The following is a 17,329-nucleotide window of genomic DNA, read 5'->3' as shown; positions in this document are numbered from 1 at the left end:
TCCAGCCTGTCTCTGTCCCCTCGGTTAGACCAGTGTCTCCAGCCTGTCTCTGTCCCCTCGGTTAGACCAGTGTCTCCAGCCTGTCTCTGTCCCCTCGGTTAGACCAGTGTCTCCAGCCTGTCTCTGTCCCTGTCCCCTCGGGTTAGACCAGTGTCTCCAGCCTGTCTCTGTCCCCTCGGTTAGACCAGTGTCTCCAGCCTGTCTCTGTCCCCTCGGTTAGACCAGTGTCTCCAGCCTGTCTCTGTCCCCTCGGTTAGACCAGTGTCTCCAGCCTGTCTCTGTCCCCTCGGTTAGACCAGTGTCTCCAGCCTGTCTCTGTCCCCTCGGTTAGACCAGTGTCTCCAGCCTGTCTCTGTCCCCTCGGTTAGACCAGTGTCTCCAGCCTGTCTCTGTCCCCTCGGTTAGACCAGTGTCTCCAGCCTGTCTCTGTCCCCTCGGTTAGACCAGTGTCTCCAGCCTGTCTCTGTCCCCTCGGTTAGACCAGTGTCTCCAGCCTGTCTCTGTCCCCTCGGTTAGACCAGTGTCTCCAGCCTGTCTCTGTCTCTGTCCCCTCGGTTAGACCAGTGTCTCCAGCCTGTCTCTGTCTCTGTCCCCTCGGTTAGACCAGTGTCTCCAGCCTGTCTCTGTCCCTGTCCCCTCGGTTAGACCAGTGTCTCCAGCCTGTCTCTGTCTCTGTCCCCTCGGTTGGACCAGTGTCTCCAGCCTGTCTCTGTCCCCTCGGTTAGACCAGTGTCTCCAGCCTGTCTCTGTCCCCTCGGTTAGACCAGTGTCTCCAGCCTGTCTCTGTCCCCTCGGTTAGACCAGTGTCTCCAGCCTGTCTCTGTCCCCTCGGTTAGACCAGTGTCTCCAGCCTGTCTCTGTCCCCTCGGTTAGACCAGTGTCTCCAGCCTGTCTCTGTCCCTGTCCCTCGGTTAGACCAGTGTCTCCAGCCTGTCTCTGTCTCTGTCCCCTCGGTTAGACCAGTGTCTCCAGCCTGTCTCTGTCTCTGTCCCCTCGGTTAGACCAGTGTCTCCAGCCTGTCTCTGTCTCTGTCCCCTCGGTTAGACCAGTGTCTCCAGCCTGTCTCTGTCCCCTCGGTTAGACCAGTGTCTCTGTCTCTGTCCCCTCGGTTAGACCAGTGTCTCCAGCCTGTCTCTGTCTCTGTCCCCTCGGTTAGACCAGTGTCTCCAGCCTGTCTCTGTCCCCTCGGTTAGACCAGTGTCTCCAGCCTGTCTCTGTCCCCTCGGTTAGACCAGTGTCTCCAGCCTGTCTCTGTCTCTGTCCCCTCGGTTAGACCAGTGTCTCCAGCCTGTCTCTGTCCCCTCGGTTAGACCAGTGTCTCCAGCCTGTCTCTGTCCCCTCGGTTAGACCAGTGTCTCCAGCCTGTCTCTGTCCCCTCGGTTAGACCAGTGTCTCCAGCCTGTCTCTGTCCCCTCGGTTAGACCAGTGTCTCCAGCCTGTCTCTGTCCCCTCGGTTAGACCAGTGTCTCCAGCCTGTCTCTGTCTCTGTCCCCTCGGTTAGACCAGTGTCTCCAGCCTGTCTCTGTCTCTGTCCCCTCGGTTAGACCAGTGTCTCCAGCCTGTCTCTGTCCCCTCGGTTAGACCAGTGTCTCCAGCCTGTCTCTGTCCCCTCGGTTAGACCAGTGTCTCCAGCCTGTCCCTGTCCCCTCGGTTAGACCAGTGTCTCCAGCCTGTCTCTGTCTCTGTCCCCTCGGTTAGACCAGTGTCTCCAGCCTGTCTCTGTCCCCTCGGTTAGACCAGTGTCTCCAGCCTGTCTCTGTCCCCTCGGTTAGACCAGTGTCTCCAGCCTGTCTCTGTCCCCTCGGTTAGACCAGTGTCTCCAGCCTGTCTCTGTCCCCTCGGTTAGACCAGTGTCTCCAGCCTGTCTCTGTCCCTGTCCCCTCGGTTAGACCAGTGTCTCCAGCCTGTCTCTGTCCCCTCGGTTAGACCAGTGTCTCCAGCCTGTCTCTGTCCCCTCGGTTAGACCAGTGTCTCCAGCCTGTCTCTGTCCCCTCGGTTAGACCAGTGTCTCCAGCCTGTCTCTGTCCCCTCGGTTAGACCAGTGTCTCCAGCCTGTCTCTGTCCCCTCGGTTAGACCAGTGTCTCCAGCCTGTCTCTGTCCCCTCGGTTAGACCAGTGTCTCCAGCCTGTCTCTGTCCCCTCGGTTAGACCAGTGTCTCCAGCCTGTCTCTGTCCCCTCGGTTAGACCAGTGTCTCCAGCCTGTCTCTGTCCCCTCGGTTAGACCAGTGTCTCCAGCCTGTCCCTGTCCCCTCGGTTAGACCAGTGTCTCCAGCCTGTCTCTGTCTCTGTCCCCTCGGTTAGACCAGTGTCTCCAGCCTGTCTCTGTCTCTGTCCCCTCGGTTAGACCAGTGTCTCCAGCCTGTCTCTGTCTCTGTCCCCTCGGTTAGACCAGTGTCTCCAGCCTGTCTCTGTCCCCTCGGTTAGACCAGTGTCTCCAGCCTGTCTCTGTCTCTGTCCCCTCGGTTAGACCAGTGTCTCCAGCCTGTCTCTGTCTCTGTCCCCTCGGTTAGACCAGTGTCTCCAGCCTGTCTCTGTCTCTGTCCCCTCGGTTAGACCAGTGTCTCCAGCCTGTCTCTGTCCCCTCGGTTAGACCAGTGTCTCCAGCCTGTCTCTGTCCCCCCGGTTAGACCAGTGTCTCCAGCCTGTCTCTGTCCCCTCGGTTAGACCAGTGTCTCCAGCCTGTCTCTGTCCCCTCGGTTAGACCAGTGTCTCCAGCCTGTCTCTGTCCCCTCGGTTAGACCAGTGTCTCCAGCCTGTCTCTGTCCCCTCGGTTAGACCAGTGTCTCCAGCCTGTCTCTGTCCCCTCGGTTAGACCAGTGTCTCCAGCCTGTCTCTGTCTCTGTCCCCTCGGTTAGACCAGTGTCTCCAGCCTGTCTCTGTCCCCTCGGTTAGACCAGTGTCTCCAGCCTGTCTCTGTCCCCTCGGTTAGACCAGTGTCTCCAGCCTGTCTCTGTCCCTGTCCCTCGGTTAGACCAGTGTCTCCAGCCTGTCTCTGTCCCCTCGGTTAGACCAGTGTCTCCAGCCTGTCTCTGTCCCCTCGGTTAGACCAGTGTCTCCAGCCTGTCTCTGTCCCCTCGGTTAGACCAGTGTCTCCAGCCTGTCTCTGTCCCCTCGGTTAGACCAGTGTCTCCAGCCTGTCTCTGTCTCTGTCCCCTCGGTTAGACCAGTGTCTCCAGCCTGTCCCTGTCCCCTCGGTTAGACCAGTGTCTCCAGCCTGTCCCTGTCCCCTCGGTTAGACCAGTGTCTCCAGCCTGTCTCTGTCCCCTCGGTTAGACCAGTGTCTCCAGCCTGTCTCTGTCTCTGTCCCCTCGGTTAGACCAGTGTCTCCAGCCTGTCTCTGTCCCCTCGGTTAGACCAGTGTCTCCAGCCTGTCTCTGTCCCCTCGGTTAGACCAGTGTCTCCAGCCTGTCTCTGTCCCCTCGGTTAGACCAGTGTCTCCAGCCTGTCTCTGTCCCCTCGGTTAGACCAGTGTCTCCAGCCTGTCTCTGTCCCCTCGGTTAGACCAGTGTCTCCAGCCTGTCTCTGTCCCCTCGGTTAGACCAGTGTCTCCAGCCTGTCTCTGTCTCTGTCCCCTCGGTTAGACCAGTGTCTCCAGCCTGTCTCTGTCCCCTCGGTTAGACCAGTGTCTCCAGCCTGTCTCTGTCCCCTCGGTTAGACCAGTGTCTCCAGCCTGTCTCTGTCCCCTCGGTTAGACCAGTGTCTCCAGCCTGTCACTGTCTCCTCGGGTTAGACCAGTGTCTCCAGCCTGTCTCTGTCCCCTCGGTTAGACCAGTGTCTCCAGCCTGTCTCTGTCTCTGTCCCCTCGGTTAGACCAGTGTCTCCAGCCTGTCTCTGTCTCTGTCCCCTCGGTTAGACCAGTGTCTCCAGCCTGTCTCTGTCCCCTCGGTTAGACCAGTGTCTCCAGCCTGTCTCTGTCCCCTCGGTTAGACCAGTGTCTCCAGCCTGTCTCTGTCCCCTCGGGTTAGACCAGTGTCTCCAGCCTGTCTCTGTCCCCTCGGTTAGACCAGTGTCTCCAGCCTGTCTCTGTCCCCTCGGTTAGACCAGTGTCTCCAGCCTGTCTCTGTCTCTGTCCCCTCGGTTAGACCAGTGTCTCCAGCCTGTCTCTGTCCCCTCGGTTAGACCAGTGTCTCCAGCCTGTCTCTGTCTCTGTCCCCTCGGTTAGACCAGTGTCTCCAGCCTGTCTCTGTCCCCTCGGTTAGACCAGTGTCTCCAGCCTGTCTCTGTCCCCTCGGTTAGACCAGTGTCTCCAGCCTGTCTCTGTCCCCTCGGTTAGACCAGTGTCTCCAGCCTGTCTCTGTCCCCTCGGTTAGACCAGTGTCTCCAGGCTGTCTCTGTCCCCTCGGTTAGACCAGTGTCTCCAGCCTGTCTCTGTCCCCTCGGTTAGACCAGTGTCTCCAGCCTGTCTCTGTCCCCTCGGTTAGACCAGTGTCTCCAGCCTGTCTCTGTCCCCTCGGTTAGACCAGTGTCTCCAGCCTGTCTCTGTCCCCTCGGTTAGACCAGTGTCTCCAGCCTGTCTCTGTCTCTGTCCCCTCGGTTAGACCAGTGTCTCCAGCCTGTCTCTGTCCCCTCGGTTAGACCAGTGTCTCCAGCCTGTCTCTGTCCCCTCGGTTAGACCAGTGTCTCCAGCCTGTCTCTGTCTCTGTCCCCTCGGTTAGACCAGTGTCTCCAGCCTGTCTCTGTCCCCTCGGTTAGACCAGTGTCTCCAGCCTGTCTCTGTCCCCTCGGTTAGACCAGTGTCTCCAGCCTGTCTCTGTCCCCTCGGTTAGACCAGTGTCTCCAGCCTGTCTCTGTCTCTGTCCCCTCGGTTAGACCAGTGTCTCCAGCCTGTCTCTGTCTCTGTCCCCTCGGTTAGACCAGTGTCTCCAGCCTGTCTCTGTCCCCTCGGTTAGACCAGTGTCTCCAGCCTGTCTCTGTCTCTGTCCCCTCGGTTAGACCAGTGTCTCCAGCCTGTCCCAGGTATCTGTCCTAACCTGTGTGTGTGTGTGTGTGTGTGTGTGTGTGTGTGTGTGTGTGTGTGTGTGTGTGTGTGTGTGTGTGTGTGTGTGTGTGTGGTTGTGTGTGTGTGTGTGTGTGTGTGTGTGTGTGTGTGTGTGTGTGTGTGTGTGTGTGTGTGTGTGTGTGTGTGTGTGTGTGGTTGTGTGTGTGTGTGTGTGTGTGTGGTGTGTGTGTGTGTGTGTGTGTGTGTGTGTGTGTGTGTGTGTCTCCAGGTCTTTAGCTGTTGGAACCAAATCAGGCTATAAGTTCTTCTCCCTGTCGTCTGTGGACAAATTGGAGCAGATTTATGAATGTAGTGAGTATCAATATCCTATTGATTAGTGAGTATCAATATCCTATTGATTAGTGAGTATCAATATCCTATTGATTGATGAATGTAGTGAGTATCAATATCCTATGGATTTATTATATATATATATGGGGTATTGTGACGTCATTAGGGGGTATTGTGATGTCATTATGGGGTATTGTGACGTCATTAGGGGGTATTGTGATGTCATTATGGGGCATTGTGACGTCATTAGGGGGTATTGTGATGTCATTATGGGGCATTGTGACGTCATTAGGGGGTATTGTGATGTCTCTAGAATATTCCAGCAACAGGGTTTATACTGTTTGGTACTAATGGTGTGTGTGTGTGTGTGTGTGTGTGTGTGTGTGTGTGTGTGTGTGTCTCTGTGTGTGTGTGTGTGTGTGTGTCTCTGTGTGTGTGTGTGTGTGCGCGCGCCAGCGGACACAGAGGATGTGTGTATCGTAGAGCGTCTGTTCAGCAGCAGTCTGGTGGCGATCGTCAGTCTGAAGGCTCCTCGGAAGCTGAAGGTCTGTCACTTCAAGAAGGGGACGGAGATCTGCAACTACAGTTACAGCAACACTATCCCGGCTGTGAAGCTCAACAGACAGGTAGGAACTCACCTTTCGGTGTGTGTGTGTTGTGTAACGGAGATCTGCAACTATAGTTACAGCAACACTATCCTGGCTGTGAAGCTCAACAGACAGGTAGGAACTCACCTTTCGGTGTGTGTGTGTGTGTTGTGTAACGGAGATCTGTAACTATAGTTACAGCAACACTATCCTGGCTGTGAAGCTCAACAGACAGGTAGGAACTCACCTTTCGGTGTGTGTGTGTTGTGTAACGGAGATCTGTAACTACAGTTACAGGAACACACCTTTTTAAACATGGAACTTGGACTGCAGTTGGAGGAGAACGAGGGACGGTTTGTCGAAAGGTGGAGAAGTTTTTAAAATGTGGCTCGTTTCAGGAAACTAGGCGCAAGGCGGGCGCGTCGCAGGAGAGACGTTTCAACTTAAAAATAAAAATGTTATGTTTTTTTGGGGTGTAGAAATGCCTTCTGGAACATTTTCAGATATTATACATTTCTGGTTTTGTCATTTTAATTTTAATTTTAAGTTAAAGCGTCCTGTTAGCTAGCTAGCTAACGTTACGTGTATGATCTCTGTAGTAATATTATTTGTATCTCGGAGCCATTTGCATTGCTAGTTATAGCGTCCTGTTAGCTAGCTAGCTAACGTTACGTGTATGATCTGTGTAGTAATATTATTTGTATCTCAGAGCCATTTGTATTGCTAGTTATAGCTTAATGTTAGCTAGCTAGCGAACATTTGAACCTGGTTGGTTATCTACCTGCAGGGTAGTAACGTTATGAGACAGACCAGACAGACCAGACAGACCAGACAGACAGACAGACAGACAGACAGACAGACAGACAGACAGACAGACAGACAGACAGACAGTAATATGTGATCGTGAGCAGGACTTTATGTTTGTTCCAGAGGCTGATAGTATGTCTGGAAGAGTCTCTGTACGTCCACAACATCAGAGACATGAAGGTCCTACACACCATCAGAGAGACTCCACCCAACCCCTCAGGTAAACACCTACACCTACAGCTAAATCTACACCTTCACCTACAGCTAAATCTACACCTTCACCTACAGCTAAATCTACACCTTCACCTACAGCTAAATCTACACCTTCACCTACAGCTAAATCTACACCTTCACCTACAGCTAAATCTACACCTTATTAACCTACTACTAAATCTACACCTTCACCTACAGCTAAATCTACACCTTATTAACCTACTACTAAATCTACACCTTATAACCTACTACTAAATCTACACCTTATTAACCTACTACTAAATCTACACCTTATTAACCTACTACTAAATCTACACCTTATTAACCTACTACTAAATCTACACCTTATTAACCTACTACTAAATCTACACCTTATTAACCTACTACTAAATCTACACCTTATTAACCTACTACTAAATCTACACCTTATTAACCTACTACTAAATCTACACCTTATTAACCTACTACTAAATCTACACCTTATTAACCTACTACTAAATCTACACCTTATTAACCTACTACTAAATCTACACCTTATTAACCTACTACTAAATCTACACCTCATTAACCTAGTACTAAATCTACACCTCATTAACCTAGTACTAAATCTACACCTCATTAACCTACTACTAAATCTACACCTCATTAACCTACTACTAAATCTACACCTCATTAACCTACTACTAAATCTACACCTTATTAACCTACTACTAAATCTACACCTTATTAACCTACTACTAAATCTACACCTTATTAACCTACTACTAAATCTACACCTTATTAACCTACTACTAAATCTACACCTTATTAACCTACTACTATATCTACACCTTATTAACCTACTACTATATCTACACCTTATTAACCTACTACTAAATCTACACCTTATTAACCTACTACTAAATCTACACCTTATTAACCTGCTACTAAATCTACACCTTATTAACCTACTACTAAATCTACACCTTATTAACCTACTACTAAATCTACACCTTATTAACCTGCTACTAAATCTACACCTCATTAACCTACTACTAAATCTACACCTCATTAACCTACTACTAAATCTACACCTCATTAACCTACTACTAAATCTACACCTTATTAACCTACTACTAAATCTACACCTTATTAACCTACTACTAAATCTACACCTTATTAACCTGCTACTAAATCTACACCTCATTAACCTACTACTAAATCTACACCTCATTAACCTACTACTAAATCTACACCTCATTAACCTACTACTAAATCTACACCTCATTAACCTACTACTAAATCTACACCTCATTAACCTACTACTAAATCTACACCTTATTAACCTACTACTAAATCTACACCTTATTAACCTACTACTAAATCTACACCTTATTAACCTACTACTAAATCTACACCTTATTAACCTACTACTAAATCTACACCTTATTAACCTACTACTAAATCTACACCTTATTAACCTGCTACTAAATCTACACCTTATTAACCTGCTACTAAATCTACACCTTATTAACCTGCTACTAAATCTACACCTTATTAACCTACTACTAAATCTACACCTTATTAACCTACTACTAAATCTACACCTTATTAACCTACTACTAAATCTACACCTTAACCTACTACTAAATCTACACCTTATTAACCTACTACTAAATCTACACCTTATTAATCTACTACTAAATCTACACCTTATTAACCTACTACTAAATCTACACCTTCTTAACCTACTGCTAAATCTACACCTTATTAACCTACTACTAAATCTACACCTTATTAACCTACAGCTAAATCTACACCTTCACCTACAGCTAAATCTACACCTTATTAACCTACTACTAAATCTACACCTTATTAACCTACTACTAAATCTACACCTTATTAACCTACTACTAAATCTACACCTTATTAACCTACTACTAAATCTACACCTTATTAACCTACTACTATATCTACACCTTATTAACCTACTACTAAATCTACACCTTATTAACCTACTACTAAATCTACACCTTATTAACCTACTACTAAATCTACACCTTATTAACCTACTACTAAATCTACACCTTATTAACCTACTACTAAATCTACACCTTATTAACCTACTACTAAATCTACACCTTATTAACCTACTACTGAATCTACACCTTATTAACCTACTACTAAATCTACACCTTATTAACCTACTACTAAATCTACACCTTATTAACCTACTACTAAATCTACACCTTATTAACCTACTACTAAATCTACACCTTATTAACCTACTACTAAATCTACACCTTATTAACCTACTACTAAATCTACACCTCATTAACCTACTACTAAATCTACACCTCATTAACCTGCTACTAAATCTACACCTTATTAACCTACTACTAAATCTACACCTCATTAACCTACTACTAAATCTACACCTTATTAACCTACTACTAAATCTAGTCCTCCTGTAATAACTGTGTGTTCTCTCCCCGGGCTGTGTGCTCTGTCCTCCTGTATAATAACTGTGTGTTCCCCCAGGCTCTGTCCTCCTGTATAATAACTGTGTGTTCTCTGTCCTCCTGTATAATAACTGTGTGTTCTCTCCCCAGGGCTGTGCGCTCTGTCCATCAGTAGCGATAACTGCTACTTGGCTTATCCCGGCAGCGCTACGATCGGAGAGGTCCAGGTGTTCGACACGGTCAATCTGGTACGACACACACACACACACACACACACACACACACACACACACACACACACACACACACACACACACACACACACACACACACACACACACACACACACACACACCCAGTCTCAGTCTCTCTCTGTGTGTTTATATCTGTGTTTCCAGAGAGCAGCCAACATGATCCCAGCCCATGACAGTTCAGTCTCTCTCTGTGTGTTTATATCTGTGTTTCCAGAGAGCAGCCAACATGATCCCAGCCCATGACAGTTCAGTCTCTCTCTCTGTGTGTTTATATCTGTGTTTCCAGAGAGCAGCCAACATGATCCCAGCCCATGACAGTTCAGTCTCTCTTGTGTGTTTATATCTGTGTTTCCAGAGAGCAGCCAACATGATCCCAGCCCATGACAGTTCAGTCTCTCTCTGTGTGTTTATATCTGTGTTTCCAGAGAGCAGCCAACATGATCCCAGCCCATGACAGTTCAGTCTCTCTGTGTGTTTATATCTGTGTTTCCAGAGAGCAGCCAACATGATCCCAGCCCATGACAGTTCAGTCTCTCTCTGTGTGTTTATATCTGTGTTTCCAGAGAGCAGCCAACATGATCCCAGCCCATGACAGTTCAGTCTCTCTCTGTGTGTTTATATCTGTGTTTCCAGAGAGCAGCCAACATGATCCCAGCCCATGACAGTTCAGTCTCTCTGTGTGTGTTTATATCTGTGTTTCCAGAGAGCAGCCAACATGATCCCAGCCCATGACAGTTCAGTCTCTCTTGTGTGTTTATATCTGTGTTTCCAGAGAGCAGCCAACATGATCCCAGCCCATGACAGTTCAGTCTCTCTCTGTGTGTTTATATCTGTGTTTCCAGAGAGCAGCCAACATGATCCCAGCCCATGACAGTTCAGTCTCTCTCTGTGTGTGTTTATATCTGTGTTTCCAGAGAGCAGCCAACATGATCCCAGCCCATGACAGTTCAGTCTCTCTGTGTGTTTATATCTGTGTTTCCAGAGAGCAGCCAACATGATCCCAGCCCATGACAGTTCAGTCTCTCTCTGTGTGTTTATATCTGTGTTTCCAGAGAGCAGCCAACATGATCCCAGCCCATGACAGTTCAGTCTCTCTCTGTGTGTTTATATCTGTGTTTCCAGAGAGCAGCCAACATGATCCCAGCCCATGACAGCCCATTAGCAGCCGTTGTGTTCGACGCCAGCGGATCCAAACTGGCCACAGCCTCGGGAGAAGGTGGGGACACATTAAACTGTTGCACTGAACTACTGAGGTGGTGTCAGCCGGTCCCTCTGCCCTGACCCTTAACCCCCGACCCTTAACCCTTAACCCTACTGTTGTGTAATGTATCCTTGTGATCTGATAGGGGACGGTAATGTGTAATGTGATCTGATAGGGGACGGTAATGTGTAATGTGATCTGATAGGGGACGGTAATGTGTAATGTGATCTGATAGGGGACGGTAATGTGTAATGTGATCTGATAGGGGACGGTAATGTGTAATGTGATCTGATAGGGGACGGTAATGTGTAATGTGATCTGATAGGGGACGGTAATGTGTAATGTGATCTGATAGGGGACGGTGGTGTGTAATGTGATCTGATAGGGGACGGTATGTAATGTGATCTGATAGGGGACGGTAATGTGTAATGTGATCTGATAGGGGACGGTAATGTGTAATGTGATCTGATAGGGGACGGTGATGTGTAATGTGATCTGATAGGGGACGGTAATGTGTAATGTGATCTGATAGGGGACGGTAATGTAATGTGATCTGATAGGGGACGGTAATGTGTAATGTGATCTGATAGGGGACGGTAATGTGTAATGTGATCTGATAGGGGACGGTAATGTGTAATGTGATCTGATAGGGGACGGTAATGTGTAATGTGATCTGATAGGGGACGGTAATGTGTAATGTGATCTGATAGGGGACGGTAATGTGTAATGTGATCTGATAGGGGACGGTAATGTGTAATGTGATCTGATAGGGGACGGTAATGTGTAATGTGATCTGATAGGGGACGGTAATGTGATCTGATAGGGGACGGTAATGTGATCTGATAGGGGACGGTAATGTGTAATGTGATCTGATAGGGACGGTAATGTGTAATGTGATCTGATAGGGGACGGTAATGTGTAATGTGATCTGATAGGGGACGGTAATGTGTAATGTGATCTGATAGGGGACGGTAATGTAATGTGATCTGATAGGGGACGGTAATGTGTAATGTGATCTGATAGGGGACGGTAATGTGTAATGTGATCTGATAGGGGACGGTAATGTGTAATGTGATCTGATAGGGGACGGTAATGTGTAATGTGATCTGATAGGGGACGGTAATGTGTAATGTGATCTGATAGGGGACGGTAATGTGTAATGTGATCTGATAGGGGACGGTAATGTGTAATGTGATCTGATAGGGGACGTGTAATGTGATCTGATAGGGACGGTAATGTGTGATCTGATAGGGGACGGTAATGTGTAATGTGATCTGATAGGGGACGGTAATGTGTAATGTGATCTGATAGGGGACGGTAATGTGTAATGTGATCTGATAGGGGACGGTAATGTGTAATGTGATCTGATAGGGGACGGTAATGTGTAATGTGATCTGATAGGGGACGGTAAGTAATGTGATCTGATAGGGGACGGTAATGTGTAATGTGATCTGATAGGGGACGGTTAATGTGTAATGTGATCTGATAGGGGACGGTAATGTGTAATGTGATCTGATAGGGACGGTAATGTGTAATGTGATCTGATAGGGGACGGTAATGTGTAATGTGATCTGATAGGGGACGGTAATGTGTAATGTGATCTGATAGGGGACGGTAATGTGTAATGTGATCTGATAGGGGACGGTAATGTGTAATGTGATCTGATAGGGGACGGTAATGTGTAATGTGATCTGATAGGGGACGGTAATGTGTAATGTGATCTGATAGGGGACGGTAATGTGTAATGTGATCTGATAGGGGACGGTAATGTGTAATGTGATCTGATAGGGGACGGTAATGTGTAATGTGATCTGATAGGGGACGGTAATGTGTAATGTGATCTGATAGGGGACGGTAATGTGTAATGTGATCTGATAGGGGACGGTAATGTATGTGATCTGATAGGGGACGGTAATGTGTAATGTGATCTGATAGGGGACGGTAATGTGTAATGTGATCTGATAGGGGACGGTAATGTGTAATGTGATCTGATAGGGGACGGTAATGTGTAATGTGATCTGATAGGGGACGGTAATGTGTAATGTGATCTGATAGGGACGGTAATGTGTAATGTGATCTGATAGGGGACGGTAATGTGTAATGTGATCTGATAGGGGACGGTAATGTGTAATGTGATCTGATAGGGGACGGTAATGTGTAATGTGATCTGATAGGGGACGGTAATGTGTAATGTGATCTGATAGGGACGGTAATGTGTAATGTGATCTGATAGGGGACGGTAATGTGTAATGTGATCTGATAGGGGACGGTAATGTGTAATGTGATCTGATAGGGACGGTAATGTGTAATGTGATCTGATAGGGGACGGTAATGTGATCTGATAGGGGACGTGTAATGTGATCTGATAGGGGACGGTAATGTGTAATGTGATCTGATAGGGGACGGTAATGTGTAATGTGATCTGATAGGGGACGGTAATGTGTAATGTGATCTGATAGGGGACGGTAATGTGTAATGTGATCTGATAGGGACGGTAATGTGTAATGTGATCTGATAGGGGACGGTAATGTAATGTGATCTGATAGGGGACGGTAATGTGTAATGTGATCTGATAGGGGACGGTAATGTGTAATGTGATCTGATAGGGGACGGTAATGTGTAATGTGATCTGATAGGGGACGGTAATGTGTAATGTGATCTGATAGGGGACGGTAATGTGTAATGTGATCTGATAGGGGACGGTAATGTGTAATGTGATCTGATAGGGGACGGTAATGTAATGTGATCTGATAGGGGACGGTAATGTGATCTGATAGGGGACGGTAATGTGTAATGTGATCTGATAGGGGACGGTAATGTGCAATGTGATCTGATAGGGGACGGTAATGTGTAATGTGATCTGATAGGGGACGGTAGTGTGTAATGTGATCTGATAGGGGACGGTAATGTGTAATGTGATCTGATAGGGGACGGTAATGTGGTAATGTGATCTGATAGGGAGGTAATGTGTAATGTGATCTGATAGGGGACGGTAATGTGTAAATGTGATCTGATAGGGACGGTAATGTGTAATGTGATCTGATAGGGGGACGGTAATGTGTAATGTGATCTGATAGGGGACGGTAATGTGTAATGTGATCTGATAGGGGACGGTAATGTGTAATGTGATCTGATAGGGGACGGTAATGTGTAATGTGATCTGATAGGGGACGGTAATGTGTAATGTGATCTGATAGGGGACGGTAATGTGTAATGTGATCTGATAGGGGACGGTAATGTGTAATGTGATCTGATAGGGGACGGTAATGTGTAATGTGATCTGATAGGGGACGGTAATGTTAATGATCCTTTGATCTGATAGGGGACGGTAATGTGTAATGTGATCTGATAGGGGACGGTAATGTGTAATGTGATCTGATAGGGGACGGTAATGTGTAATGTGATCTGATAGGGGACGGTAATGTGTAATGTGATCTGATAGGGGACGGTAATGTGTAATGTGATCTGATAGGGGACGGTAATGTGTAATGTGATCTGATAGGGGACGGTAATGTGTAATGTGATCTGATAGGGGACGGTAATGTGTAATGTGATCTGATAGGGGACGGTAATGTGTAATGTGATCTGATAGGGGACGGTGGTGTAATGTGATCTGATAGGGGGACGGTAATGTGTAATGTGATCTGATAGGGGACGGTAATGTGTAATGTGATCTGATAGGGGACGGTAATGTGTAATGTGATCTGATAGGGGACGGTAATGTGTAATGTGATCTGATAGGGGACGGTAATGTGTAATGTGATCTGATAGGGGACGGTAATGTGTAATGTGATCTGATAGGGGACGGTAATGTGTAATGTGATCTGATAGGGGACGGTAATGTGTAATGTGATCTGATAGGGGACGGTAATGTGTAATGTGATCTGATAGGGGACGGTAATGTGTAATGTGATCTGATAGGGGACGGTAATGTGTAATGTGATCTGATAGGGACGGTAATGTGTAATGTGATCTGATAGGGGACGGTAATGTGATCTGATAGGGACGGTAATGTGTATGATCTGATAGGGGACGGTAGTGTAATGTGATCTGATAGGGGACGGTAGTGTAATGTGATCTGATAGGGGACGGTAATGTGTAATGTGATCTGATAGGGGACGGTAATGTGTAATGTGATCTGATAGGGGACGGTAATGTGTAATGTGATCTGATAGGGGACGGTAATGTGTAATGTGATCTGATAGGGGACGGTAATGTGTAATGTGATCTGATAGGGGACGGTAATGTGTAATGTGATCTGATAGGGGACGGTAATGTGTAATGTGATCTGATAGGGGACGGTAATGTGTAATGTGATCTGATAGGGGACGGTAATGTGTAATGTGATCTGATAGGGGACGGTAATGTGTAATGTGATCTGATAGGGGACGGTAATGTGTAATGTGATCTGATAGGGGACGGTAATGTGTAATGTGATCTGATAGGGGACGGTAATGTGTAATGTGATCTGATAGGGGACGGTAATGTGTAATGTGATCTGATAGGGGACGGTAATGTGTAATGTGATCTGATAGGGGACGGTAATGTGTAATGTGATCTGATAGGGGACGGTAATGTGTAATGTGATCTGATAGGGGACGGTAATGTAGATCTGATAGGGACGTGTAATGTGATCTGATAGGGGACGGTAATGTGTAATGTGATCTGATAGGGGACGGTAATGTGTAATGTGATCTGATAGGGACGGTAATGTGTAATGTGATCTGATAGGGGACGGTAATGTAATGTGATCTGATAGGGGACGGTAATGTGAATGTGATCTGATAGGGGACGGTAATGTGTAATGTGATCTGATAGGGGACGGTATGTGTAATGTGATCTGATAGGGGACGGTAATGTGTAATGTGATCTGATAGGGGACGGTAATGTGTAATGTGATCTGATAGGGGACGGTAATGTGTAATGTGATCTGATAGGGGACGGTAATGTGTAATGTGATCTGATAGGGGACGGTAATGTGTAATGTGATCTGATAGGGGACGGTAATGTGTAATGTGATCTGATAGGGGACGGTAATGTGTAATGTGATCTGATAGGGGACGGTAATGTGTAATGTGATCTGATAGGGGACGGTAATGTGTAATGTGATCTGATAGGGGACGGTAATGTGTAATGTGATCTGATAGGGGGACGGTAATGTGATCTGATAGGGATATGTGTAATGTGATCTGATAGGGGACGGTAATGTGTAATGTGATCTGATAGGGGACGGTAATGTGTAATGTGATCTGATAGGGGACGGTAATGTGTAATGTGATCTGATAGGGGACGGTAATGTGTAATGTGATCTGATAGGGGACGGTAATGTGTAATGTGATCTGATAGGGGACGGTAATGTGTAATGTGATCTGATAGGGACGGTAATGTGTAATGTGATCTGATAGGGGACGGTGGTGTGTAATGTGATCTGATAGGGGACGGTATGTAATGTGATCTGATAGGGACGGTAATGTAATGATCTGATAGGGACGGTAATGTGTAATGTGATCTGATAGGGACGGTAATGTGTAATGTGATCTGATAGGGGACGGTAATGTGTAATGTGATCTGATAGGGGACGGTAATGTGTAATGTGATCTGATAGGGGACGGTAATGTGTAATGTGATCTGATAGGGGACGGTAATGTGTAATGTGATCTGATAGGGGACGGTAATGTGTAATGTGATCTGATAGGGGACGGTAATGTGTAATGTGATCTGATAGGGACGGTAATGTGTAATGTGATCTGATAGGGGACGGTAATGTGTAATGTGATCTGATAGGGGACGGTAATGTGTAATGTGATCTGATAGGGGACGGTAATGTGTAATGTGATCTGATAGGGGACGGTAATGTGTAATGTGATCTGATAGGGGACGGTAATGTGTAATGTGATCTGATAGGGGACGGTAATGTGTAATGTGATCTGATAGGGGACGGTAATGTGTAATGTGATCTGATAGGGGACGGTAATGTGTAATGTGATCTGATAGGGACGGTAATGTGTAATGTGATCTGATAGGGGACGGTAATGTGTAATGTGATCTGATAGGGGACGGTAATGTGTAATGTGATCTGATAGGGGACGGTAATGTGTAATGTGATCTGATAGGGGACGGTAATGTGTAATGTGATCTGATAGGGGACGGTAATGTGTAATGTGATCTGATAGGGGACGGTAATGTAATGTGATCTGATAGGGGACGGTAATGTAATGTGATCTGATAGGGGACGGTAATGTATAATGTGATCTGATAGGGGACGGTAATGTGTAATGTGATCTGATAGGGACGGTATGTGGGAATGTGTAATGTGATCTGATAGGGGACGGTAATGTGTAATGTGATCTGATAGGGGGACGGTAATGTGAAGGGACGTAATGTGATCTGATAGGGGACGGTAATGTGTAATGTGATCTGATAGGGGACGGTAATGTGTAATGTGATCTGATAGGGGCGGTAATGTGTAATGTGATCTGATAGGGGACGGTAATGTGTAATGTGATCTGATAGGGGCGGTAATGTGTAATGTGATCTGATAGGGGACGGTAATGTG

At 47.0% G+C, this 17,329-nt stretch overlaps 1 protein-coding gene across 1 annotated transcript in view; it reads left to right on the top strand.

Annotated features, from left to right (window-relative positions):
• Window positions 1–17,329, top strand: part of LOC123731684 (WD repeat domain phosphoinositide-interacting protein 2-like) — a 59,555-nt gene that overhangs the window by 15,851 nt on the left and 26,375 nt on the right. Inside the window, exons 2-6 of the mRNA XM_045711078.1 lie at window positions 5,209–5,291; window positions 5,727–5,896; window positions 6,788–6,884; window positions 9,469–9,566; window positions 10,695–10,785. Of these exons, the coding sequence (XP_045567034.1) occupies window positions 5,209–5,291; window positions 5,727–5,896; window positions 6,788–6,884; window positions 9,469–9,566; window positions 10,695–10,785 (539 nt within the window). The remainder of the gene's footprint in view (window positions 1–5,208; window positions 5,292–5,726; window positions 5,897–6,787; window positions 6,885–9,468; window positions 9,567–10,694; window positions 10,786–17,329) is intronic.

This window comes from Salmo salar, unplaced genomic scaffold (genome assembly GCF_905237065.1).
Source record: "Salmo salar unplaced genomic scaffold, Ssal_v3.1, whole genome shotgun sequence".
In the NCBI taxonomy this organism is placed as follows: Eukaryota; Metazoa; Chordata; class Actinopteri; order Salmoniformes; family Salmonidae; genus Salmo; species Salmo salar.
The sequence above is the reverse complement of the archived record's forward strand: the minus strand, read 5'-3'. Positions and strand labels throughout refer to the sequence as shown.